This window comes from Mauremys reevesii, linkage group 8 (genome assembly GCF_016161935.1).
Source record: "Mauremys reevesii isolate NIE-2019 linkage group 8, ASM1616193v1, whole genome shotgun sequence".
Lineage (NCBI taxonomy): Eukaryota > Metazoa > Chordata > Testudines > Geoemydidae > Mauremys > Mauremys reevesii.
In genome coordinates, this window is record NC_052630.1 from 15838931 (window position 1) to 15866203 (window position 27273).

The following is a 27273-nucleotide window of genomic DNA, read 5'->3' on the forward strand; positions in this document are numbered from 1 at the left end:
TTAAGCATTTGAAGTACTGCATGTTCAGTGCTGTGCAGTACTGGAGTGGGAGGATTCTATTTTAGAAAGGGGAGGGAACATAGTGGCAAAGAACACATTATGCCATTTAAAATGAGTGTTCCTTGAGCATTAAGGTACCTTTCTCCAAGGAAAAGTCTATTAATGTCAGTAGCTACTGTATTGGTATTGCTCCAGTGTAACTGCAGTAAAGAGCTGTAGAGGATATCAGGGTAGCAGCATTGAATACCAGTGCCATCTGGTGGAGATTTTTTATGTTAAACTTTGGTTTGGGGGCCTATTGCCAAGAAGAGAAAATACTTAGTTAGCATAGGCCCAGGCTTTCAGACTTGCTTGCATAAAAGTAAGGCACCTCATTCCATGATTAGGCACCCAAATAAAAGGCCTGATTTTCACAGGTATGCAGCACCCACAGCTCCCATTGATTCCAAGGAAGTTCATACAGAAGGAGTTATGTAAGCTGAGCCTCTCTGAAAGTCCTGGCCTTAAATTGGAATGGGGCATCTAACTCTAGGCCTCCAAGTTGGAAAATGTTGGCTTTGGTTCTTCATGGCATATAAAAGTGGTACAACTTATGTTCAGAGCTTGTAAATTGGGATTCCAGAGAGGGGAAGTCAGCCAGAGGAATGACAGATGCATGCTGAAAAGTATGCATGTGGCAGAAACTTTAGAAGAGGGTGTACTGTACCTTATTGGCACTATCTAGCCGCATTGTAGGGCCCTGCCCTATTAAGAGACAGTAGTTCATGTGTGGGAAACCCTTCACTTTGTACCAACTTCCTCTTACTGCCGATACATCTGGGAGAGTGAAATATCTACATGTACAATGGTTATAGTAAAGGGAAGGGGGAGAGAACCTGCGAATTCTCTGTTGCTCTACAGTTCTGGCTGTTGGACAATTTAAACAGCGCAGGAAGTCTGATTTGCCATTTAATTGCTGGCAAGTCCAATATACTGCATCATGTTTTCAGATTTTTCAGAGCTCACTTTGCTAAATACCTCGGTGTCTGCATTGTGGACACACATGACAAATGTTACAGGTTGGTCATGGTGGAAATAACCCATTTCACGGTTTTCTCACAGATTAATAGGGATAAGTTCATATTAAAAAGGAAGTAATTACCAACAATGGTCTTCAAAAGTAAAAGCAGCCGCTTTGTATTGGGCACAGTGTATGGTATGTCCCCCTGGGGTAGATTGCTCTTCTCAAATTACCCTGGCGCTGACTTCTCAGCGGTCTTGCTGTGGCCAAGCTCTGTGCAAGGTACTATTAGTCTGGAAAGTTATACCTGTATAATTATGTTGGGTAAGGCTGTGGGTATTTTTAATTGATGTCATTAAACTGATCCCACCCCTAGTGTGGACTGAGCTATACCAGTGTAGACAAGGCGATAGAAAACAGCCCTGCACTGAGTGGGGATGGACTAGGTATCTAACAGGCCTTGCTTGCCATTCACTTCTAGAATTCTCTGAAGGCCTGTTTTGTAATTGCAGTGGGGGGCACAGCAGAGGCAAAGGAAACAATTGAGTAAATAAAGGGGCTGCAATGTATTTATTTAGTGTAATAATCCTTATACTTTGTAAAGCTAGAGATAATTAGAATAAGGCCTGGAATCAGGATTCCTAGTTCTGCTACTCGCTTTCTGAGGACCCCGGGCAAGTTATTTAGAGTCTGAATCCCTCCTCACCCCCAGTTTCTAACACCTTCATTTGATTTCAGTGGGGACTGTGGTGCTTAGAAACACACCTGAAAAACAGCCCATAGCCTCTCTGACCTCCAGGTCCCCATCTGTAAAATGGGGGCAGTAGTCTTTAACTACTTCGCAACGTGCTGATTGTGAGATTTTAAGTGCTATGCAATCCTTAAATGAGTTATGACAGAGAAGGGGCACATCTGATTACAAAGTTACTGAGTCATTTTACTTTTATTTGCGTGTCACCATGATTTGGGAGCTGACCATATCCAGCTTTGATCGCTGGGAAGAACTGAATCCATAGTCACAAAGGAGAAAGAGGTCAACAGGTTTCTAGGAGCAGAGGTCTGAAGGCCACCATAATTCCTCCCCATATTAAAAAAAAGGGATGGTGTCTCACATAAGAGTGATGTAGTTTCACCCTGGCACGTACGTGTGTGTCCGGATGCACCATCACGGCTGAGGACGGTCGCTAGTCATGTTCTCTTGGGCTTTGGAGTCAAACCATCCTCAAAGAACAATGTGCTTTCCTTGTGCTGGTTCGTCAAAGCTAGAGCTCAGTGGCCTTCATGGTGAGGTACAAGATGTATACTAAGCTATCTGAGTATTTATTTGACTATGGAATATTACTGGAGGGACTCTTATTATCATGGGTTTGCTGGTTGGGGCAGAGGAGTTGGGAAAGCTGCTTTGTACTTCATAGTCTTCATGTATTTATTGGTTTTACTGTATGTTTGTCGACTCAGCAGTCATGGACATAAAAATAATTAAATACATAATTTTCAGATGAAGAAAGCGTGTCTTCGTGTGAACTAGGTTTGTATGTAATTTCCCTGCCATCTGCTTAGCCCTGCTTTGGTATCTGGTACTAAATTTATGTTCTGTATGGACACGTTCTCATTAGGCCCAGATATCTTGTGATCTTGAAGCTAAATGTTCAGTCAGTAGTTATACTGTATCTCCTCTCTAATTCCCATGGTGCTCACAGGCAGATAGCCAGGTGGACCTGGTTCGACAGCATTTTTATGAAGTCTCCCTTGAGTATGTCTTCAAGGTGCAAGAAGTCCAGGAAAGGAAGATGTTTGAATTTGTGGAACCTGTAAGTAAACATTCAAAATTTCTTAGCCTACTGAATGTTGCTGGCCACTAAATTACTTTACAGTATAGAAGGTCTGTCTGAGGCACTGATATTATGAAACAGTTTCTCTTTTGTTTTGATGCAAGGCCTGGTATCTCTGCTATTCCAGAGCCATCTGACAAACTGCAACTTCAATAACCCAAGTATGAAGTGTGTGTTCTAGTGGGTGACTAGACACTTCAGGTGGCTGGAACATTAACACTTAAGACACTTATCGAGAGACGGAGAGAAGAGAAGAATGCAGGGGTGGGGATGGCCCTCTTGGAAATTCCAGGTGAAAATTGTCAACAGGTTTCAGCTGTCAGCTAAGTTTAAGAACAGAACATTAGGTAGTCTGAGCTACTGGTTGTCTGTAGAAACCAGTGGAGACCAGCTGGATTTGCAAGCTGATGGAATAAGTCTGCAGAGAGGAAAACATCCACACATTTTAATCAGCAAGGTCTCTTCCTTAAGGGATAGAACTGAGGACAGGTAAGTGAAATAAGTTCTAAGCAGGAAGAAAAAGGGGGTAACTCCCCCAGCTGACTTCAACCCAGACCCTGAACTCTGGTTGTAGAGACCAACCTTTCCATTGTACTTGCAGGAAGGCTTGGGTACCAGTTGTGCAAGGGCGTAGGCTAGTGGAGATAGAGTTGTTAGCTTCATGTTCACTGGGCACAAAACTCTGATGGGTTCTACAAGAATTTCCACCAGGGTGAAGTCTTACGGACGAGAGGCTCATTATTAGACAGTGGTCAACTGGCGAATGAAAACCTGGTTCAGAAGTTTATCTGTTAAGGGGAAAATAGAAGCCAATAATAACAGTAGCATCTGAGATTAATGGAGTCTTAGAGAGAGAAGAAGAGAAAAATAGGATTAAAGAAACGATACAGGAATAAAAATTAAGTAGAAGAGTCTTACCTCTGCATGTGCTCAGGTGTTATGCCTGGTGAAGCACCTCTGAGGGATTTGATAAAACCCTATTTCAGTCCTTTTAAGAGAAGAATAAACCAAAGTGAAAAGAAGGTACGACCTTAGCACCAGCTGCTTATTGCCTGGTTTACCCTGACAAGGCATGACTTTACTTCTCAATAAAGTGATGGGTGAACTATTCAAGGATATGCAGGATTTTTACTAGACAAGCGGAAGGCCTAGTTATCAGAAAAGCTCAGCTTGATATTCTACAGGAGTTTTCTAGACAGACTCCTGCTTTGTTCGGTACAATATGGCATGTTAATGAAGCATAGAGGAGTCTTTTGTGAGCATTGGATTTTTGGACATTGGACTTGAAACAGCAGGGTAAATTGAGCCTAAAAAAGAACGGTTGTTTAGTTAGATACTCACCTCTGTGGTCAAAAAGTTCATCGTTTGGGGATCCCAGTGGAACTGGTTCTGGGCAAAACCCAAGATGCTAGTACTTTGGTTCATATATTATCAGCTATCAGTGAATTCAGGAAATCTCATGGAAAGAAGGAATGATGGCCTACTGGATGCTGAACTGGGTCAGTCCCCAGTTCAGCAGTGACTTTTGGCACTTTTTTGTGCCTCTGTTTTCCATCAGTAAAATGGGGCAATACTTATTAACCTCTTCTGGATGTTGAGATAAAATCCACTAATGGTTGTGAGGCACTTGGATGCTGCAGTGACGAAGGCCATACGTCCCTATAAAACCCTATTTCAGTCCTAGGTAGAAAAGGAAAAAAGTTTTTTTTTTCCTAATACTGAATCACTCACCCCCAGTCTGGGATTCAGCCAGAAGTGCAGAGGTTCACAGGAAAGAACAATAAATCACAGCACGTTTTTCAGAACTTCCTCTTTGGTTTAGAAGTTGCTATGTAGGTTGGGATTGGTTTGTAAGCCAAATTGGTTCAACCAGTCCTCATGTTAATCCATTTCCTGAAAGGGAAAATGAGCTGTTTTGAGGCAGAGTTGGGAAATGAAGCCAAATCCCTTATGGAAGTAGGACACACAAGTTAATACTATGGAAGGTATTGATTGTAAAGGGGCAATATTAATTGACATTGTTGTGTTCAATGAATGTAGCCTGTGTAAGAGATTCTGGGGAATAGGGAGGAATCTCTCTCTCTCTCTCTGATTTCCAGGAATCAGTTTCATAGTATCTTCCCTTTTGTTTGTTATAATGGTGTGACAGAGGGAGAGCTGGAGAATGGAGAAATGTGTGCACTGGCTTTCAGGGGGTCATTGCATGCAGTTGCTATATTTTGGACTTCAACTGGTGTTAAGGTGGTTTAGGCTGCATTTTGCTGTCGTCTTGAATGTTTCTTCAACAGGGTCTTGTACCCCCTGATGGCTTTTGTGCACTTTCCAGCCAGCATCTCCTGTCCCTATCCACTGTTGAAGAGAGAAAATGGAGGTTACACCCCTAGAACTTCCCTCAGTCTCATCCGGGTCTTCACTCTCTTCTTCCCTCATCTCCATTGCTTATTTTTCCCCACCGTACAAGAACTCCTAAATGATTCAGTTCTGTACATGCATCTATCAAAGTGTAGAGGGAGATTTTTTTCCCCCCAAAGGCACCAATAGGAAATAAATGTCCAACTTCCACTGACTGTTAACTAATTTACCAGTTCCCATTTATGCCTTTAAAAATCTGCCCCTCTAAAATGTTGATCCATTCAATGACATCTTCGGCATCAGTCGGTTTGAAAAAGGTGGTAGTCTCTATTGATGAATATGGTTCTTTGCAGCTGCTGGCGTTCCTGCAAGGGCTCTTCACATTCTACCATCATGGCTATGAACTCGCAAAAGACTTCAGCGACTTCAAGACAGAGCTGACAATCAGCATACAGAATGTAAGTGTATGCAAAGGAGACAGTCTGTATGTGAATGTGTGTGACTGTCTTGCACAGAGAATTAACATTTTTCCCAATATATAATTAGCTTTCCTGTATACTACTCAACAGTAGGCTTTATAGCATAATTGAAAGCAAATGCTTTCTCTGTGTGTGTGTGTGTGTGTGTGTGTGTGTGTGTGTGTGTGTGTGTGTGACACTACAGTAAATGCACAACCCAAATAACAATTTATTCCCCTGGGCATGGCAAGTGCAGAGAGCCAGACATCCTCAGGAGGACTTGGCAAGCAGACGGCGGTCTTTAAGTGCACCACACTTTTAGCAAGTGTTTCAAAGACTTGTTTGTCTTAAGAACTGCAAACACCCCCCTTCCCGTCCCCCACACTCCTTTTTTTTTTTTTGTCAGTGGCAGACATTGGGATTTCTGTAGCTGAGAGAACTTGCACAGCTCCCTTCCCCTGACAGTCAGGTTAATATCCAACAGGTGGACTTTTGCCTGTGTTTGGGAGATCAAATGTGCGTTGCTTGCTTGCCTTTTTTATTAGGATTGCTGTTTTTCTCTAGAGGATGCAAATTTGCTGATTCTCTCTGAAACAAAGCCATCAGAAAACTCACAAAAAACATCACACACCTCAGTGCTTGTTCTCCCCCTCCCCCCCCAAATTAAAAATACAGCCCTGTGAAACCACTTGATGAAGGACAGCAGTTTGTTGTTGTGTCTTGCCTATCATTGTGTGGTGCTTCCATTTTCAGCAGAGACTGCAGTAACTGGGGCCCCTGAATGCTAATTTACAAAAATGAATAGAATTCATTTGTGTACCTGTCAAAGTGGGGTGTGCTGGGTGATCCCTCTAGCACAGCCACAGTGCTCAGTGGTGGTGTGCAGGAGATCAGATTTGATTTCCAGCCTCCTAGTCAGGGTTGGGCATGGGGAGTAGAGGAGACAACAGAGTCCTTCATTAAAACAAAAACCCAGAACTGTTTCAAACTCCCGCCTCCCTGTCTGCCCAAAGTGCCATAGTAACACTGTTATATTTTGGACCAATTCTGTACAATACTATAGCATGTGTATATATTACACGCACACAGACACACAGTGGTAAAAACCTTAAGATTGCAAAGTTGGGAAATGTCAGAATTCAGATCACCTGTGCCAGGCCTCATTCTCCCCCTGTGTCATGTCTGCTCCTCTGGTTCCCGGTTTCCCTCCTGTCCCTGGCTCCTTATCCAATCTACTTGCCCCATATCCCTATGTCTTACTCTTGTTCCTTCTGCGTTCAGTTCAGGCAGCTTCCTCTTCCATGTTGCCTGGGCTGAGCAGAGCACAGACAGGCTACCTGCTCTCTGTTCCAGTGCCCAGACCTGGGCCAGGCACAGTCTACAGAGGCCACAGCTGAAATTACAGGGAAAAACCTGCTCAGCCCCAGTCTAGAGCTTGCACACAGAGGATGGGATCTTTAGGGAATTAAGCTGAAGCTCTAGCAAGTCTCTACTGAGGGTATGTCTACACTGCAGGATTATTCCGATTTTACAGAAACCGGTTTTGTAAAACAGATTGTATAAAGTCGAGTGCACGCGGCGACACTAAGCGCATTAATTGGGCGGTGTGCGTCCATGTACCGAGGCTAGCGTCGATTTCCGGAGCATTGCACTGTGGGTAGCTATCCCATAGCTATCCCATAGTTCCCGCAGTCTCTCCCGCCCATTGGAATTCTGGGTTGAGATCCCAATGCAAAAACAGTGTCGCGGGTGATTCTGCGTAAATGTTGTCACTCAATCCTTCCTCCGTGAAAGCAATGGCAATCATTTCGTGCCCTTTTTCCCTGGATTGCCCTGGCAGATGCCATAGCATGACAACCATGGAGCCCGTTTTGCCTTGTCACTGTCACCAGATGTGTACTGGATGCTGCTGACAGACGCGGTACTGCAGTGCTACACAGCAGCATTCATTTGCCTTTGCAAGGTAGCAGAGACGGTTACCATCCCTATTGCACCGTCTGCCATTGTAAATTGGTGATGAGATGATGGTTATCAGTCATTTTGCACCGTTTGCAATTGGAAATTGGCGATGATGGTTATCAATCGTTTTGTACTGTCTGCTACTGTCATGGGTGCTCCTGGCTGGCCTCACTGAGGTCGGCCGGGGGCGCTTGGACAAAAATGGGAATGGCTCCCCGGGTCATTCCCTTCTTTATGTTTTGTCTAAAAATAGAGTCAGTCCTGCCTAGAATATGGGGCAAGTGTACTAGAGAACCAGAGAGCACAGCTGCTCCGGGTCAGAGCCCCAGAGATCCCGCAGAAAAGATGAGCTGCATGCCATTCTAGGGGGTGCCCCTGCAACAACCCCACCCATTGCTTCCCTCCTCCCCCAACCCTCCTGGGCTACCGTGGCAGTGTCCCCCCATTTGTGTGATGAAGTAATAAAGAATGCAGGAATAAGAAACACAGACTTTTTAGTGAGATAAAATGAGGGGGAGGCAGCCTCCAGCTGCTATGATAGTCCAGGCAGGACAGAATCTTTTCTTTAGACATGAAATGTTGGGGCTGATGGAGCTCAGCCTCCAGTTGCTATGATGAGGACGGTTACCAACCGTTTTGTACCATCTGCTGGGAATGACCAGGAGTCATTCCCATTTTTACCCAGGCGCCCCCGGCTGACCTCACTGAGGCCAGCCAGGAGCACTCATGGGCTGATGATGAAGACGGATATCAGTCATTTTGCACTGGGAAGGGGATGCTGGTGTTCAGCGCTGCAGCACCCCATCTACCAGCAGCATGCAGTAGACATAGGGTGACATTGAAAAAAGGCGAGAAATGATTTTTTTCCCCTTTTCTTTTGTGGGGGGAGGGGAAGGGTGTAAATTGACGACATATACCCTGAAACATCCGGGAAAATGTATTTGACCCTTCAGGGAGCTCAGCCAAGAATGCAAATGCTTTTTGGAGACTGCGGGGACTGTGGGATAGCTGAAGTCCTCAGTCCCCCCTCCCTCCCTCCATGAGCGTCCATTTGCTTCTTTGGCTTTCTGTTACGCTTGTCACGCAGCACTGTGCTGAGTCCCTGCTGTGGTCTCTGTATCATAGCCTGGAGATTTTTTCAAATGCTTTGTCATTTCGTCTTCTGTAACGGAGCTCTGATAGAACAGATTTGTCTCCCCATACAGCGATCAGATCCAGTATCTCCCGTACGGTCCATGCTGGAGCTCTTTTTGGATTTGGGACTGCATCGCCACCCGTGCTGATCAGAGCTCCACGCTGGGCAAACAGGAAATGAAATTCAAAAGTTTGTGGGGCTTTTCCTGTCTATCTGGCCAGTGCATCCGAGTTCAGATTACTTTCCAGAGCGGTCACAATGGTGCACTGTGGGATACCGCCCGGAGGCCAATACCGTCGAATTGCAGCCACACCAACCCTAATCCGACATGGCAATACCGATTTCAGCGCTATTCCCCTCGTCGGGGAGGAGTACAGAAATCGGTTTAAAGAGCCCTTTATATCGATATAAAGGGCCTCGTTGTGTGGGTGGGTGCAGGGTTAATTCGGTTTAATGCTGCTAAATTCGGTTTAAACGCGTAGTGTAGACCAGGCCTGACATGTGCAAACTGGTTTTTTTTTTTTTTTTTTAAAAAGGCTTATAACTTGGCCAAATCTGAGTGATTTTCCTCAGGAATGGCAAAAGGCACGTCGCTGACACAAAAGCGACTCCCTCTCCCAAATTACCAGTCCTTACTCCAAAGCAGAGGGGGGCTATAACATTTTAAAAGAAAATGTCAGGATTTAGCATGGGTAAAATGTACTTTTCCTCTTGCCTTGTTCTCAGAAATGGCCAAATAATTTTTGCTGAAATTTTCCAACAACATTCAGCCTGAGGCAGACACGTGGCATGGAAAATTTGTCAAACTTCAACTGTTGGGCTGAAAATTACAAGTAACTGAAAACAGGGTGTTATAATGAGACTTGTTGAGTAGCCTGAGTAGTTGGCAGCACTGCCAGCCCCAATCATAACTATTAGCATTAAAAACTATGAGATGAGGGAACAGAGACCCCAAGTAAGCCAAGCATATGCTTATATCCACTCATATTTGGCAAAGTGTTTAAATAGAAACTTAAGTCCCGATGAAGTCAGTGGGACATAAACATGAGCTTTGGTATTTTGCTGAATAGGGATAGACTTCTGAACCAGGGTTGGAGTAGTTGTGAGGGCTCCCACCTAGATTACAGGAGGGCAAAGAAATATACCAGATAAAGTTAGCCACGGTTCCCCGGTGGTCTCTATGTAGCACTGTGTGTATTGAAAGCTCTGGGGAAATGTGGATAATGGAAAATACATTTTTAAAAAATTATAGACAAGAAATCGTTTTGAAGGAACCCGGTCGGAGGTTGAGTCCTTGATGAGGAAGATGAAGGAGAATCCCGACGAGCACAGGAACATCAGCCCTTTCACAATGGAGGGCTATCTCTATGTCCAGGAGAAACGTAAGTGCTGTTGCCTTGAAGTTACTGAGCTGCTCTCTGCTGCCACTCAGAGGAGACTAAAGTGCAGAGTGGGAGCACTGGCTCTGCAAAACATCATGGTCCATGTGAAATGGCAAGAGGTGCAGGGGGATTGAGGGAAGAAATAAATCCTGTCAGTTCTTGAGTTGGATTTGAATGACAGGCCCAGGGTAGCCACTTGTGCAGCTTTCTGCAGGAGCATCCCCACTGTCAGCAGGGCGGGCCCACATTCTGCAGTACTGGGAAATTATCTCCAGCTCCTTCAGCTTTCCCCCCACGGTGACTCTGCATTGTGGTGCTGCAGGTGTATCCCACAGTGTTCCATGGTTCACGCCTCACAGTTCTCCTTTGACCTGCCTTTGGTATTTTTACACCCCATGAGGTTGTCTGTTCCTGCTGAGCCTGTTAGCTCTTTGGCATACTCTCTTCACAATTCATTTTTCAGGGACTGCACACAGTACTAACCAGAATAGGTGGGGGCTATCGCTACAGCACTTTGCTCTGGCTATGTAGCTTTGAAATTCCCCGAGTTTGGCATGTAATTTGAAGCCCGTCTCAGCAAATTGTCTTACCACCCTGGGTGGATAGAAGTAGAGGTCTCGGCACTAGAAAAGATACTGCATTGAACAACCCTGCTCTGGTAGGGGGAGGGACTAGACTCCAGCTACTAGAAGCCGATCCAAGGATCAGGAAAGACTCCGAAACGATCTACTGATTCAATTCTACCTTTAATTTCTATGAAGAGGAAGGATTATCATGCTTTTACTCACTTTTGTAAAGTGCTTTTGAGAACTATAGATGCAAGAGTCTGTATCGTTTGTCTTAGGATGTTTAATTGTGGCTTTGGTAACAACTGCTTTGTAGACCGTAGTTAATTGTTAGAAATCTCAAAACTTAAATTCCATTGTAGGTCACTTTGGAACCTCCTGGGTGAAGCATTACTGCACGTATCAGAGGGAATCTAAACGAATCACTATGGTACCATTTGACCAGAAATCTGGAGGGAAAGGGGTGAGTGGAAATACGCCAAGTGCACTCATGCTAGGGTCACCCGAATGGTCATTTTCTGGGGAAGAGCTGACGTGAGTCTTGCTCTTGGCCCAACAAAGGTTGGGTTGGGAATGCCTTGTTTCTGTCAACGACAAGCCCTTGAAACTGGCAACACCTTGGCACTGATGGATTTCATTGGTGGGTTCTATCCAGTCTTCTAATTCTCTTCTCTCCCCACTAACCTCTACTAGAAACTTTTTTTTTTTTTTAGCAGAATGACACAGTAAAGTGTTGGCACCTATGTTTTCTCATCTTTTGAGAATGACACCCCCACTTTTCCCTGGGAGAAGACTTTTTGTTGGAAAGGCCACTGTTGCCTTTCAGTCAGAAGCTTTCCCCATCCAGTGAGTACTCTAAGGAGTTGTTAACATACACTCTCTCTGGCACACCCACAGCACTAGCTAATTAGTCACTGAGAGGGTGGCTCAAAATATTAATATGCAGATATTGCAAAGAGAACCTCAGGGTGCTGATTTAAAGAGATGTAGATCACATCTCTGTGGGTAGTAATAAGCTATGTAAAACCATCATGGTGGGGAAATAACATTGGCAGAGTAAACAATGTAATTCAGTAAAGGAGTAGCAACTCAGTAAGAGCTTGTCTACTTATGAAGCTAGTCAAGAATAAATCCACATGTGCAGACCCTAAAGGCTTGTCTACTTGGGGACACCCAGGAAAGTTAATCCAAATTAATTAAAGGAGAGAATTAAAAGTGGATTAGTTAAACTGCATTAAACCCCTGTGTGGACACTCTTAGAAATAAAGTGGCCTAAATTTGGTGTACTGTAAGAACACAAGAATGTAACAACGGCCATACTTTGGTCAGACCAATGGTCCATCTAGCTCAGTGTCCTGTCTTCTGACAGTGGCCAGTGCCAGATACGTTCTTCACTATATGAATTTATATTTCTTTAAAGAGCAAAGCGCCTGCAGAGATCAGTCCCCTTTTTAAGGGTGACCTGACCACAATACTTCAGCTCCCCTACACTTCAGTAATGGCACAAATCTCCCCTGAGGCTAATGTATTGGCTGACTGGCATCCACAGCTCTTTATATACACCCCATCCCAGGTAGAATGGACTCTCTTCCATTGCTGTCCTGTCTTTAGCGCGACTTCTTGCTAGGGGATGCTCACTTAGCTCTTGTCCACACCAGATTATTTTTTTCCTGCTTTAACTGTACCAATATAAAGCACCTTTATACCAGTGTAAGTGCATTGCACTAGAGCTTGTACCATGATAACTGTATCCGTGAAAAACCACACCCCTAACTGACACAGTTATACCAGTATGACTCTGCTGTAACCAATACTGTAATTTTGTCGAGGCCTTGCAAGTCTTCCCATCCACTAAGGCATGCCAGGAATCTTTCTGAAGCCGACAACAGCAGCAGGCAGGAGATATGTGACCTCTCTGTTGTTATAGGCTGTGGAGGCTCTATCTGTCATCGGCCTGTTTTCAGCCTGTGGGGGAAACCACCTCAGGCTATGGCTGGAGCCAAATACTAATCAGTTTAAAATTGCTTTCTCTCCAAATGGCATTCTTGGAATACCACTTCCCTGGCAGCAGTGGGCAAATCCAGCTAACTTCAGGGAAATTAGTTTAGGATTGGGGCACAAGCTAACTCTGTTGATCCTCTTGGCAGAATCCTTGCAGTTAATGTGGAGAGTTCGTTAGAACAGGCTATTGGTGTCAATGTTATTCTAGTACCCTAATACATTCTCTGGAATGGTTGATGTTAGTGTTGTGATTGTCCAGCACGACTGGTCAGCGAAGCACAAAAAAGACATGAAAAACACAGAAAGTTTGCAAACTCAAAACTTTTTTTCATTTTTTTTTTTAAATGGAACCATCGGTGTTTTTTAAAAATTCACCGAGACATCAAGAGCACACATCAGACAGAATCACTCAACTGAGAGCAAAGAATCCTGTCTAATTTCACGTTGCATTAAAGAAACCTGTGCTATGTTTGTTGTTGTGATTACTCATACATGTCATGGCAGTGTTACTGTAAAAATGATCTTTATCATGCCCCCACTGCATTTCCTCTTCTCTGCTGATAAGTGTGTGCTCATTGTGCAAGCATTTTATTCAGTGAGTTGATATATAGTTTTCATGTATTATAGCTAGGGCTCTGTGTCTGTCACGGAGGTCGCAGAAGTCACGGATTCTGTGACTTTCCATGACTTCTGCAGCAGCTGGTGCGGTTGGCCTTGCGGACTGCCTGAGCAAAGGTCCTGGGGTGGCCCCCAGCAGATGGTGCAGCTGACCCTCCTATCCCCCCAGCAGCACCCTGCCCTTCTACCCCCTCCCCCCAAGATTTAGTTAGAGGTATTTATAAGTCATGGACAGGTCACAGGCTGTGAATTTTTGTTTATTGCCCATGTCCTTTCCATGACTTTTACTAAAAATACCCATGACTAAATCGTAGCCTTAATTCTAGTGTGTTTGTGGCCACCTTACAACACAGGGTCTAATGTCCATGGACTGCAGGGTCCATGGTTACTGTTACACAATAGAACTGAAATGATCATGCTCTATCAGCAGAGATACCTACCACTCACGCTAAAGGAAAATCTCCTTTAACTAAACACTGCAGCAGTTCTGATTCCATCCAGCAGAGAGCAGTGGTATACATGTGCTCGTGTGTACACGCACCTGCACACCCATTACACTTTGTATAACATCTAATAAAATTAATCCGGAAGATGGATGTTAGAAAAGGAGAATGGTACACTGGCTTTGGCATTTCTTTGCTATTTAATATGCTTTTTGTAGGGTGCTTACCTGTCTCACTCAAAGATGGAAAATGCCGCTGAAATGCAGCCACCTGTGGGGTGAAGGATGACATCCATCTTGACAGTACACTGTAAGGGAAAGGAAGGGTGACTTTGCTCAATAAGAGTGGGTCAGGCTCCCCTGTTTTACAAGAACTGTAGGGTATGTGGGACAGATAAGACCCCTCTTTTTAACAATCTTATAAAAGTGTTTTCTGGCGGGAACCCACATGGAAAACTGTGGAATTAAATCTAACTACTCCGCAAGGATGGAGAGACAAATCAACTTGGCAAAGATTCAAATGCTGTATTTCCAGGGACTGTGGATCTTTCAAACCTTATGCTTAGACCCACAAGCCATCCCCTCTGGGGTTAATACATATTAATCATAATTCTAGGAGGCTGTGTGTGTGTGTAATATGTAATCTGTTCTCAACCTAATCTAGAAGTCCTGTATCCTTGTAGGGAGAAGATGAAGCAGTTACACTCAAATCCTGCATACGCCGGAAAACTGACTCAATAGAGAAGAGGTTTTGTTTCGATGTGGAAGCAGTGGATCGGTGAGTGGGACAGTCTTCTTTTCTCGCACCAATGGAAGGTGCACAGCCTTAGAGCACACAGACTTTGGTTTACGTACTGAAGCCCAGCCAAGGACTCCAGAATATATGCCTGTGCACACATGGCTGGACCAGCAGCAACATGTGCATTACACACAGACCTCCTTGGGCTCGTTGGAAAATTCTTGTTACTCTTGGGGGCATTCTACGCCAAAAAATTAAAAATTCGTGCACAATATTTTAAAATTCTGCAAATTTTATTTGTCAAAATAACATTACGTAATCATTCCAGTTTCAATTATGTTGGTAATTTATTTCAAAATACCTGTCAGCAAGTATGGCTATGGCTACACTTGCACTTCAAAGCGCTGCCGCGGCAGCGCTTTGAAGCGCTAAGTGTAGTCAAAGCGCCAGCGCTGGGAGAGAGCTCTCCCAGCGCTGTCCGTACTCCACCTCCCTGTGGGGAATAACATACAGCCCAGCGCTGGGGCTTTGACCACACTGGCGCTTTGCAGCGCCGCAATTTGCAGCGCTGGAGAGGGTGTGTTTTCACACCCTGCTGCAGCGCTGCAAATTTGCAAGTGTAGCCATGGCCTATGTCTGTAACAACACAGACACACACACAAATTCCCCCAGGAGTAGAGAGTTAAAGAACCCCTTATGACAACACAGTTCCTGTTTCTCTACCGCCCTCCCCCAGAGCCCAGTGGGGGGGCGGGGAGAGAGGCACCCTCAACTCCTCCCCCCCCCCAGAGCCAACCTGCAGGGCCCCCCCAGCCAATACATCTGACCCCCCTCTTCCCCACGCCGCCAAGTGTCTTCTATGTGCAAGCTGGGTTCTGCCGAGTCCAGTGCAGCCCATTTCTGTGGGGGGGAGGAAATTCTGTGTGCACAATGTTAACTTCTGCAAACTTCTGCATTGTGCAGTGGAGTAGAATTCCCGCAGGAGTATCTTGTGCAATTTTAGCAGTTCGTTTCTCTTATCTCTTAGTCACACGCTCCATGGAAGCTGTTAGTTGCCTCAACTCCCTCCTCCCTAGCGTTTTTGCAGTAGGGGCTCATTGCAAGATGATGCACTAATTCAATATAAAGTGCCGCGTTTACTCAAATCTCATTCGTTTTAATGAGTGTCCACTTTTTCAGAGTCTGATGTTAAGTAGCCTTCACAATGGAAAAGAAATTCAGTCTCTGTGTTAGAAAAGTCCATTTACTTGGCACAGACACTGCTCATCCTTCCAGTGTCTTGTGTTTGTCTATAACATGACTTCAGCTTTTGTGCTGGAGAATGACTGCTGCAGATTCACTGTGGATGACTGACTGTAGAAATCCCACGCTCACATCCAGTGCATGGCTCTTTAAAGTTGCATCTTCTGATTTCTGAAGGAGATGTATGGTGTCAAGAATCAGGGGGTAACTGTGTTAGTCTGTATCCACAAAAACAACAAGGAGTCCGGTGGCACCTTAAAGACTAACAGATTTATTTAGGCATAAGCTTTCGTGGATAAAAAACCTCACTTCTTCAGATGCATGGAGTGAAAGTTACAGATGCAGGCATTAGATAATGACACATGAAGAGAGGGGAGTAGAGGTACTTTCACTCCATGCATTTGAAGAAATGGGTTTTTTACCCACGAAAGCTTATGCCCAAATAAATCTGTTAGTCTTTAAGGTGCCACCGGACTGTTTCTGTAGCCTGATATGATTTATCAGTTGGAGGCTGAAACCTCCTCTTTTTTATGTAAATGAAGCATGAAAATTCTTGTCTCATAAGCATTATCTAATAGGGAACCACAAAACCCGATGAGAAGTGATTGGCCTGAGCGACTACTTTTTTTTCTAGGCTGAGTCAATACAGGACTTTTCTCAATCACATCATGTTACTATGTTTGTGCTTGCTGGAGAGGGGAGTCAGAAGATCCAAAGAAAGGGATTTTATTGTAGCTTCAGAATCTGCCTTCCTAAACCTTAGGCTGGCAATAGCTTGGTAAGGATGATGGACTAATTCGCTCCGATCATAACTTGCTTGTGTGATGAGCAACAAAATTAAGCTTATAATTCTGAAATGAGTTTAGGCTTTGGAGAAAATTGAGTTGGTGTGATAGCATGGCTGCATGTGCTGAACTGCCCTGCAGGAGCCCTCTGTGGATGGAAAGGACCCAGGCCAGCAGAGTGCAGGGGAATGTGTACTAGCTGCCTTGTTTGGCATCTTCATTTGCCAGCTGATTGCTCAGATAGCACTGGAGTAGCATCATTGCCTTCTAGCATCTGTGCCATAAACGTTTCTTGTGCATACTGCCACAACAGATTGCATTGTAATGAGCAACCGTTCAAAACAATGCGGTGAACACAAAGTGATGTAAGGTGGTGTGATGTTTGACCCTCAATAAATTTAAATTATTAATGTGCTCTCGCTTATCATCATTTCTGATGTTCACAGAAGTGGGCTTCTCCTGTACTTAGCCAAACAGCTGGCCTCCATATGTGGAATCTCTCTTGCCCAGTCCGAGTGAGGTTCTCTGGTTTTCCCAGCCACATGCATTCAGATTGCATCCAGACGTGTTTATGTATTGGTTGTAGCCCAGAAATCAGGATTCCAGAATTGTTCCTGCTTTGTATGGGCTCGGGCAAATCACTTCACTTATACGTGTCTCACTTTACCTGATTGTGCATTGGGGATAATAGAAAGTCTGTCTACTTCCCAGACTTTCTCTGAAGTTTGTTTAGTCAGTGTTTACCAAGTGTTTTGAGCCTCTTGGTTAGAAAGTGCTACTTGGGCGAAGTATTTTTAATTACTAGTTTATTTTGTTATGACTTGATGGCTTATGTGTATCTTGCATGAGGGAAGAAAGGGGGAATGGACAAGGAAACATGGCAGTGGATAGGGCACTGCCTGGGGGACTTGAGAGAGCTGGCTGGCTTCAAATCCTGATTCAGCCAGCCCCAGGCTTTCTTGTGTGACCATGATAGTCACTTTATCTCTTGGTGCTGCTTTTGCCACCAGTAGAATGCGGGGTTGGGGGGGGGGGGGGAGGGCGGGATGCTTCTCAACCTCCCTGGGCTGCAATGAGGATAAAATCCATTAATGATTGAGAGTTGCTCAGATATTAGTGATAACAGTCATAGAAGTGTTTAGACAGAGGGAAATTCATATTCAACTTAAATATTTATATCTCACCATTGCAGTGAAATCTCAGTGCTTCTAAAAATTCTGTTGGTATTAAAATATTAAGAGAAAGGTAATGGTATGGCCACAGTTATAGTGATAGGCTAAAATCGCTAACAAGGAGCGCAGAACTAAGCTGCATCTCAGGTCTAACATTCTAGTACACAGTCTCTAGGTGGCAGTCTTGTATTTTCTTCCCATGTTATGTTATATGGTCAGTGTGAAAATAGCAGTGCTGCAAGCATTGCATTTTGGGAAATTGGTATAATTTGCAATATATTGTGGAAACACCCATGTTGCAGTGGTGCATGGTATTTTGGAAAATAACCTCTATGAAGATTCCTGTCAATTTTCTGTCCCTTATCGTTCCAGCAATAAAGGTGGATCAGCACTTTACAAATGAATGTCTGAGCATGATTTGTGGTCGAAAGCTCCCAAATGATACTGTTTGCTTTTTCCTGTTTTTTTGGCAAGGAATAAGATTCCAAAGTTGACATAGTGCATATTTGGGGGAGCAAAACAAAAGTCTCAAATGTCTCTATATTGCAAATAATTTTGACTTTTGTCTGTGGGAAGCAAGTGAGGCATATTTTAACATTCTGAACAAAATGTATCTTGAACATTCATAATGCAGGGAGGCCCCCAAATGGCATAATCCTGTTTTGCTGATCGGCTACGCTGTGGCGTGGGGTAGTACAGCTTGGGTTTGCTAATGTGTATTTGCAAATCAGTTTTATAAACCAGGCTCTAAGCAAGGATAGCACATATGTCTTAAAAAACGAGTATTAGAAGGAGCATTGCCTTTGGCTGATGCTGGCTTGATAATTGCCCAGGTGTTTGGGGCAATGTGGGTAAAGCTTTGAGCCAGATGCTGAGCACTTTTAACACCAGTTGACTGGAATTGCGGGTATTCAAGGTTTGGCCCTGTAATTAGCTGAATGTTACATTCATCAAGGCAGTTAACATTGTTGAAGTACAGCACCATTCTGCTAGAAAGCCCATTTACTGGTGGCTTGGGAACAGCTGGTGCCTCAGTGCTCCTGACGCATGCAGGCATCCATTATAGCCACAAGCTTTCTCATGGGCTGCATCTTTATGTGCTGTCTAATGGCTGAAACAGCATTAAGTGAGTTGTATTTCTACTGACTGGGTGGCTGTGAGTGTAGTGAGTCTGTTTTGGGCATCTGAATTATTCATGCAGGGCTTCTTGGCCTACTTAGATCATTGATAGTAGCTTCTGAGTGGGGACACTGCTCCTTTTCCCATCCCCAATCCCCCCTGCGGCTTGTCATCTGACTTGCAGTCCCTTTGCCTTTCTGGCTGGTGAGTTTCAGTGAATCTCCTCATGTCACATGCAATACAGTTTGTACTTGTTCCTTTGCTGGTATCACATTTCTAATGACCTTTAAACGAAATAAATTACTGGGGTTTTCACGTTATGGCTAATGCTGAGTAAAGGTAGCCTGCTCCCTTCCTTGCCCGTGATGGGCTTTGGGAGATGTACAGCGTATCTCGCCCTGCTGCACAGGAAGAACTCCTCCTGAGGGCGTCCTGCGCCAAAATATTAAAATTTCTGTGCACAATATTTTAGAATTCTGCAAGTTTTATTTGTCAATAAGTAAATGCAGAGGCTCCAGCATGGCAGTGGGGAGCACAGGCCACTGGCTGCACGAAGGTGGGAGATCACCCTGCAGCCCTCCCAGCCCACCCTTGGGACACGGACTCAGCGGTGAGGTTGCACCCGACCCTGACACAGCCCTGCCCCTCTGCACCAGGTGCACCAGGTGTGGGGTAGGCAGGCTCAACAAGGCAGGATCCAAGTGTGAAGGGGCTGAGTGTGGAGGGATCCAGGTGTGGGGTGAGAGGGTTCTGTGGGGCACAGTCTGGGTGCAGGCAGCTCAGTGCGGGGGTCTAGTGTGGGGGGATCTGGATGCACGGAGGCTCGTTGCGGGGTTCCAATGGGACTCTGCAGGGACTTCCAGGTTAAGGTAGTTGGGGCTCAGAGGAGGGGTCTGGGCGTGGGGGTCTCAGCATGGGAGCCTGGGTGCTGGGGGAGTGAGGGTTGGTGGGGTGGGGGTCTGGGTGCAGCTATTTGGGGGTCAGTGGTGTGGGAGTCTGGATGTGGGGGCTCAGGGCGGTGCAGGAGGATGGGGCTCATCAGGGTGGGGGTTTGAGTGCAGGGAACTCAGTGGGGGGTGGTCTGGGTGCAGTGGTGGGGGTCCTGAGGCCATGGGTCTGGGGCTCCAGATGCAAGGGTTGAGGTTCAGTGGGGTGGGGTTTGGATATGGAGTGCTAGAGGGGTTCTAGGTGTATGGGGTGAAGCTTGGCGGTGGTGTCTGGGTATGAGAGGTCCAGATGCACGGGCGTTGGGGGAATGGGGGAGCAGCTCCCAATACAGTGACATCCCCACCCCCAACAGCTGAGGAGCAATGGGGACAGGAAGCAGGGGAGGATGCTGAGCTTCCTGCAGCTGGGAGAGGTTTCTGGGTGTGGATCTGATGCAGCCCCAGCCACTTCTTACGGGGAAGAAGACGTCCCGTCCTCTCCTGCTTCCAGGGCAGCCCGGACTAGCAGCTGATACTGGCTCTGGGTAGGAGCTGCTGGTTGGGTTGTCCGCAGCCCTGTGGTGATTTATCTCTCTGCCGGCTACTACGGGTGCCTGAAACGGTGTACCTGTGCTGCTAGGGAGTGGTGCGTGACTGCTCTTGCAGCTTCCCTGTCGGACAGTCATTTTTCTGTGGGGAAACAAAGAAATATGCAGGGGACATGAATTCTGCACATGCAGTGGCACAGAATTCCACCAGGAGTAAAAGAACATATTGACTGCATTTAGTAACTACCCTTAAGATTCCTGTTATGTGTTGCGATCATGGGGGAATGTTTCTAGCAAGGCAGTAGATGAGGCCTTTGCTTATGTTGTCAGTGGAGTGACCCTTCAAGGGCACAGGCACTAAATCCCTCCTCATTTGCAGCTTTTTCTCCCTCCTCCCCTCCCATACTTCATTTTGAGGACTTGGTCTGTGTCTGGGCTCTGCTGTTTGACCTAAGTATGGCTCCTGAGACTGACATAGCAATGTGAGGTATGTCATTCTGCAAACACAAGGTCACTTTGTCACTGCTTAAATCAGAATTTCAGACTTCTTCACCGGGCATTCAGCTCTTAGCTCAGCCTTGCAGATTGTATTAGTAAGCTGTTTTATGTCTCTTATAAAGCAACTTAAATTGTCTTGGCGTGAGTCAAAGTTGTTATCTTTTTCTCTTGCTTTCATTCTTTATTCTTCTGGAAGAAGAAAAGCAACTTTTTTTTCCTCCAGAGACATTTTGGATTAAACTTTTGACTTTTTTGGTATTAACGTTGATTTTCCCTGGATATTTAATCTTTTAAACCTTGCTCATTTAAAACAAAATTTGTATTGACTTCAAGGTTTGTGTCTGTATGCCTAACATAGTGAAATGAATATACATATTAAATGTATACGCCTGTCCTGGGATACCTTATTGTGAAAGGGAATGCTCACCACCGATGCAGCCTAGTGGTCGGGCAGGGTTGTACCAGATTGTCTTCCAAGCTTCCCCATTTCTTACTGTTTCTCTGCCCTGCGTGGTCTGTCCTTTCTGTGACTCTGCCTTCCGGCCTGGTAATTATTCAAGTCTGTCCATTTCAGGACAAGAATAAGGAGTCCTGGAGGCCTCAGGGCACCGCTGTTTGGTTGAGAACCTGTGGCCCAGACCCTTTTATCTTCAGGGTCTTTTCCCTCCCAGATAGGTTCCCCATGTCAGGGCTAAGCCTCTGTAGTTGTCCCTCTTTAGAGGGTGATAGGGGAGCTCAAGTCCACCCTCTCCACTGGACTCCAGTCCAGAGCCCTATGATAGGCAGCTAAATCCTGCACCCTGGGGTGTTATTCAGCTGCCTCCTTGGATCACTTCCCACCAGCTAAAGATAAAAATTAAAACACAAAGATAGTCTCTGTTCTTCAGAGAATCACCGGCCCCTTCTTTGTGGTCTTGGTCAGCTCTCAGGCATCAGGAGAGTCTGTGGTGCTCCTTCTCTGGAGCTCAGAGTGTGGGTAAGCTCATCTTCACTTCCTGCTACTGAGCTACTCTGCTTCCCTTTTCGTGTTCCTCCTCGCCCCTGTGCAGGATTTTCAGGCAGGCTGGGGTGGGGCCACCTGGTTGCAGAGCAGCTTGTTAGCCCCTTCCTCTCCAGTGTGCGGTTTGTATTCCCCATCACTCTTAGGCTTTAAAATTTCTTTAATCAAGTATTAATAAATTTATATTAATATATTTGTATTCATATATATTTAATTATATTTAGTGAGATCTGCTGTGAGGGAATCTGGGCAAGGCTTCTCTCAGTGTCTCAGGCTGAGCATTGAAACTTAACAGCCACTCTTGGAAACTGCTGGCTGTAATGTTCATTTTACATGGTGCTTCACTGACTGAGCCGCCAGCTGGCGTGGACTCCATAGCTGTGTGTACTTAAACTGTTGTTTCAATTGTGAGCCCTTCTAGGGAGAGACTGTGTCTTCAGACTTGTCTGTAAAATGCCCAGCGTGCTGCTGGCACTGTACAAATAACAATAAGTGAAGTAATGTGCTGGGATCTTTTAAAATGCCCCACAGCCAGGAAGGCAGTTCTGTATACTAAAGCACCACAATATATGTTTCAGCAAATGAATTATGTGGGGAAAAATGCAAATGCATTTGAAATATAAATGGCATTTTAATTGTTTCACAGCCTCTCTCCCCTCCCATATTGTTAAAATGTCTGACTTTGAAGTAAACACCAACGGTTTGTTATCTGCTTAGAGGCAGAGCAAACATCTTTTATCACTTCTTATCCCGTGCCTGAGAGAATGTGGGGCATGAAAAACCTGTATTGTCCTCAGGAGACCTTATTAGGGGTTCCTGAATAACTATAGTTCTAGCTATAGCTGTGCTGATTAACTGTTCCAGAATAAGAGTGCCTTACTCTGAAGTGGATTAAGTTAATTTGGAGCAAGGCATTCTTATTCTGGAACAAGTGTGTCTATGCACAGTTATTCAGGAATAGCTATTCTGCTGTGAATTCATACCCCACCATATCCAAATTAACTCTCAAACGTAACTAGTCCTTAGTTGCTTGGGACTCGGGAGTCTAGCTTTTTATGAACGAACAATTTCAATTCCTTTTTTTTTTTTTTAAGTTTCCTTGGGTAAGAGACTGAAATTAACACATTTTGTTTTTCTCTGTCTCTCACTCACACATTTAGCTGAGAATACAGCCCTTTTTCGTAGTGATCCTTAACTAGGATGTTAGCATCCCCAGTAGACATTTGCCCTTAACTTAAACTCTTGTTTTGAAAGAACACATGATGTGATCTCTGTCCATCAAGGGAGAGGTTGGTACCAACCTGCCACAGTTCATAAAGATGTTTCTAGGAAAAGGTTCATCGTGAGCACTCAGCAAATACTGTTGATAATTATCCACCCACTAGATACTGATTCCACTGTTTCCGTCAAATCCTCTTGTCTACCAGACACAGAGCTTTGTTCCTTGCCCTGATAGTACTGGTGTAGGGCTTAAAGCCATGTTTCTTTTCCAAATGGAGTGAAGATGAAGTGGTTTCCTCTCCATTTGAAAATAGGTAACCTTCCACAGCACTAAGCCTGTGAGTACTGACTGATTCACCAAGGGGATTAGCAAAGATAACATACATTCTTTCTGGATTACTTGGCCCTAAACTTGTTGCAAGCCTGAACAACCCTTGTCCTCTACTGGGTAAACTGAGAGCTGCTTTGTGTCTGTAATAGTCCTTGGTGAATTGTCTATTGGCAACTGTGATATTCGGGCGAGTGGATTGCAGGGTTTGGGCTTGGTCCTCTGCCCCTTGTTTCTGATCCTTTTTCAGCAGCTTTTGTGGCACCTATAAACATCAATCTGTCTAAAATGGAATGTCTTATTAATGTTTTACTGGCTAGCAGAGGCTCTGCTCTTGTCAGGTGTCAAATAGACCTCATTACAATCATGCACCTTTCATTCGCCTGTTGAATCATCTCTGAGCAGGGCATGTTGGAAACTCAGGTTCTCACAGCCCTCACCTGTTACTGGAGATTTAATATGAAGAGGAGGGCATGTTGTGTGCTGAACACTCGCTGACAGCAAGTAGCCTGAATAATGCCTGTGAAGTCAGTGTGCTTGTTCTTTTCTGTCCGCACCAGCTGTATTTCGCTACAGAAAGCCGTGATCCTTCATACTGAATTTTGCTGCAGTTCTGGGGCTGGAGCACTCACCGTGTATACAAACATGAATGTCAGAAGTCCTCCGGTTAAATGATTTTAGTGAGTGACGACACCCAAATATTTCTACAAGGAGAGTTCCAACACACTTTTCCGAATGCATTCAATCTCCTCACCGAGGCTCCTACCATTGCGTGGTTGTATTTTCCCTGTTATCCGGGAAGCTATACATTTCAGTCATGAAAAGTGAGCTGTAATAATAAAGGAACTTGTCAGGGGAAAAAACCCAACACCCTATACGCTATCTCAAACATCAAATTCAGAATGAAGCATGTTCCCCATAACCTGGCTTTATGAAAGCAGCACAGTAGTTAGACTCCATGTTTACTTGTTTTGAATCCCAATGAGGCAGCATGTGACTTGGCTTCACTGGTGTTCTTTTGGAAACCTCAATGCCCTATAGTTGGATATTGATACAGACTTACAAAGTTGACAGTGACTGGGACCATCTCAGATCTGTTCATAGTCGCTGATTGCAGAAGGATAAATTGGGATTTGTAGGATCAAATTAAAAACCAAATCATTAAATTGTATCCTGTTTAAATAAACCTTTGTGACACACTCCCATAAATCCCTTTGCCCTGCACTGGTCTTGGCAGCACACTTTATATGTTGCTTCCTCTAATGCAGAATTTCATCCAAGTTCTTGGGCATGCTGTTCGCTGTTGATCGTATTGAGGATCCTCATGCTTTTTGTGCACAGTGTTAACAAACCATGTTTCAACCCTACAAAGGGAGCAGTTAGTCTTAAAAATAAATAAATTAGGTATTACAAAGGCAGTGCGGTCCAGTGGCTAGAGCACTGGACTGAGTATCTGCAGACCTGATTCTATTCCCAGCCTGCCCCCTGTGTAGTGACCCATTAAGCTAGGCAGAGGCAAACCAAGACAAAAGGGATCATTTAAAATTTTTAGAACTTTATAAGGAAAAACTTCAAAATTGTACCATGAGCATAAATAATATAAACATTACCAAACTTACTACTTGTAACAATAGACTGTAGCTTACCAACTCATTAACCTTTTGTGTGCTTGTACATGCTGGGCAGTTAGTACCAAATGCATTGTTGTTAACCACAACAAAAGAGATTACTTAACAATATACTGTATCATTTCAGAGAATGTTTATCTTTCCCTCTCCTTGGCTGTAAATCTTTGCTTCTTTGTGTTTCTTTGGCTTGAAGTGCTCCCTTAGATTCGATGTTCTTGTGCCCGTACCTCTTTTCACCGAGTTGACCCACAAGCGGGGTTTCTTCACCTAGTGGGCCCTCCCTGGTCCATCAGGCACCTTTGAACAATATTCCATCAGTAGGTATTTAAACAGTCATTCTCTCGGTTCCTGTATTTTAGGCTTCTTGTTTACCGTTTTCAGGTTCTGTTTCATCTAACACAGCTTTTTGATCAATTCTCTTTTTCACCAAATATATTTCCTTTCAGTTTTTTCCCTTGATACTCTTTCTCTGGTAGATCTGTAGATTTTATTTCCCTCTGTTTCTCTTCCCTAATAGTGCCTGCTCACATACCCAGGTCATCTTTTTTTTTTTTTTTTTATTTTATTTTCTGCTTCCCCTGACCTGAAACCTTTCCTATTTTCCTTCTTTCCTCCTTCTCACTTCCCAGTCCCCTACCTTTGTTCTCCTGTCTTTCAGGTAGATTCTGAACCTCCTACCTAGCTCAAGCTGCCCTGTCCTGGGCCATCTCTCTCTCTCCAGGACAGCATTCTGTGCTGTTGTATCACAGCAGCAGCAGGTGCTAGCTAGTGCCAGGGTGAGGGTTACTGCACATGCATTGGGCAGAGCAGTTCATCTGTGTGTGTTTCCCAGTCTCTTTTTAAAATGAGGTCAGTAAGCCCCTTGTTTGTAAAGCAATTTCAGATCTGCAGGAAAAAAGTGTTACAGAAAAGCTAGCTATTATTTATAGTGCTTATATGTCCCAGGATGTAAATTCTCTATAACTTTTGTGAAAGTGGCGTAGAACTGGATCCCAGCTATGGGAGGCATAAGGCTTCTGTACGCTAACATGCCATGTTAAGGACTATATCTCAGGTGTTTTCCTTCTTAGGATACTTAACGATATTTGCACCATTCAAGCTGCTTATTCTATAGTTTTGAGTGGTGTTTTATCAGCCTCAGCACAGAGCTGTCGTCGTACACTACAGCCTTGGGGTATAGTTGTGTCCAGGTTAAATGGGGAAAGAGCTACTTGTAAAATGGATGTGAAAGAAATAGGGAAAGAAGAGTAAGGAATGAGAAGAGAAAACAAGGTGTGAGGAAAACAGGGCGTTTTGCACTATAGTGAATAGAAAATATGTATATTCCCAAGTATAAAGGCAATAAGAGGTCTGAATTTTCTGCTTTTCATGTTGTTCAAAGATTGTATGAACCCAGAGTGACAAAAGCTTAACTTGGATTGTACTTAATCCAATACTTAAGTTGAATTTGCAAACAGTGGCAACTGGGATACAGAACGGAAAAGTTTCTGGATAAATGAGGAATGCCTAGGTAGGCCCTTGTTGATAGTTGTTTACATGAGTTACTGGCAGATCCTGTCTGGTTGCAATGCCAGCAATCTCATCAGGATTGATATTAAGCATATACAAAATCTTCTTTCACCTCCGCCTCCTCCAATGTGGGGAGAAGTAACAGTTCTTCTGATCAGCATTTCCCCTTGTTGTTTGGGTGTGGTAGAGGGATGAATCTCCATTGAAACCTGCTGGTTGACTGTACTAAATAAAATGGGATTTCCATGCTGGAGAGCAGGCAGCAATCTATGAATTTGAGTAAGTAAACAACTCATCACAGCCATTGATATGTGTATATATAATACAAAACAATTTTTTTTTTAACTTAAGGTATCATCAGTGTGGGTGGGTATAAACTTGGACTATCAGTAGCAATTTGCAGCCATGGCAGCTTGTGGAGGTGTTCATACCTCAGAATTCAGGATGCAAGTTTCAGTGAAGCTTCATTCCAGTGAAGCTACTGTTATGTTGTCTGGGGTTTATGCCCAGGTTATTCTGAGCCCTTAATGTCCTTGGATTCATTATTGTAACCTGCTTGCTCCTTGTTTTTTGGATACCTTCAATAAACTCCACGGCCCATGCTCTGCTATCAGTTACACCAGTGCAGTACTACTGAAGTCAATAGAGTTGTACCAGGCTACGAGAGAGAAGAATTTGTTGTCAAATGTCCTATTCCAGTATTATATTGGTTCTCCTGTAAAACCTTGGTGGATGCTTTGAGGCTTAATTTCATTTATTTCAAAGACCTTCTGTGCTCCAGACCTGGAATCTTCTTGAACCTTATGCCAAATT

The 27273-nt window shown here is 44.4% G+C and overlaps 1 protein-coding gene across 6 annotated transcripts in view; it reads left to right on the forward strand.

Moving 5' to 3' along the window:
- Positions 1–27273, forward strand: part of ARHGAP26 (Rho GTPase activating protein 26) — a 302495-nt gene that overhangs the window by 92075 nt on the left and 183147 nt on the right. For all 6 annotated transcript variants that reach the window (XR_005583882.1, XM_039485733.1, XM_039485735.1 and 3 more), the window contains exons 6-10: positions 2701–2811; positions 5538–5642; positions 9989–10118; positions 11047–11147; positions 14429–14523. Coding sequence is in view for 5 of the 6 variants with exons in the window: in XM_039485733.1 (XP_039341667.1) it covers positions 2701–2811; positions 5538–5642; positions 9989–10118; positions 11047–11147; positions 14429–14523 (542 nt within the window). In the remaining variant the exon portion in view is untranslated. The remainder of the gene's footprint in view (positions 1–2700; positions 2812–5537; positions 5643–9988; positions 10119–11046; positions 11148–14428; positions 14524–27273) is intronic.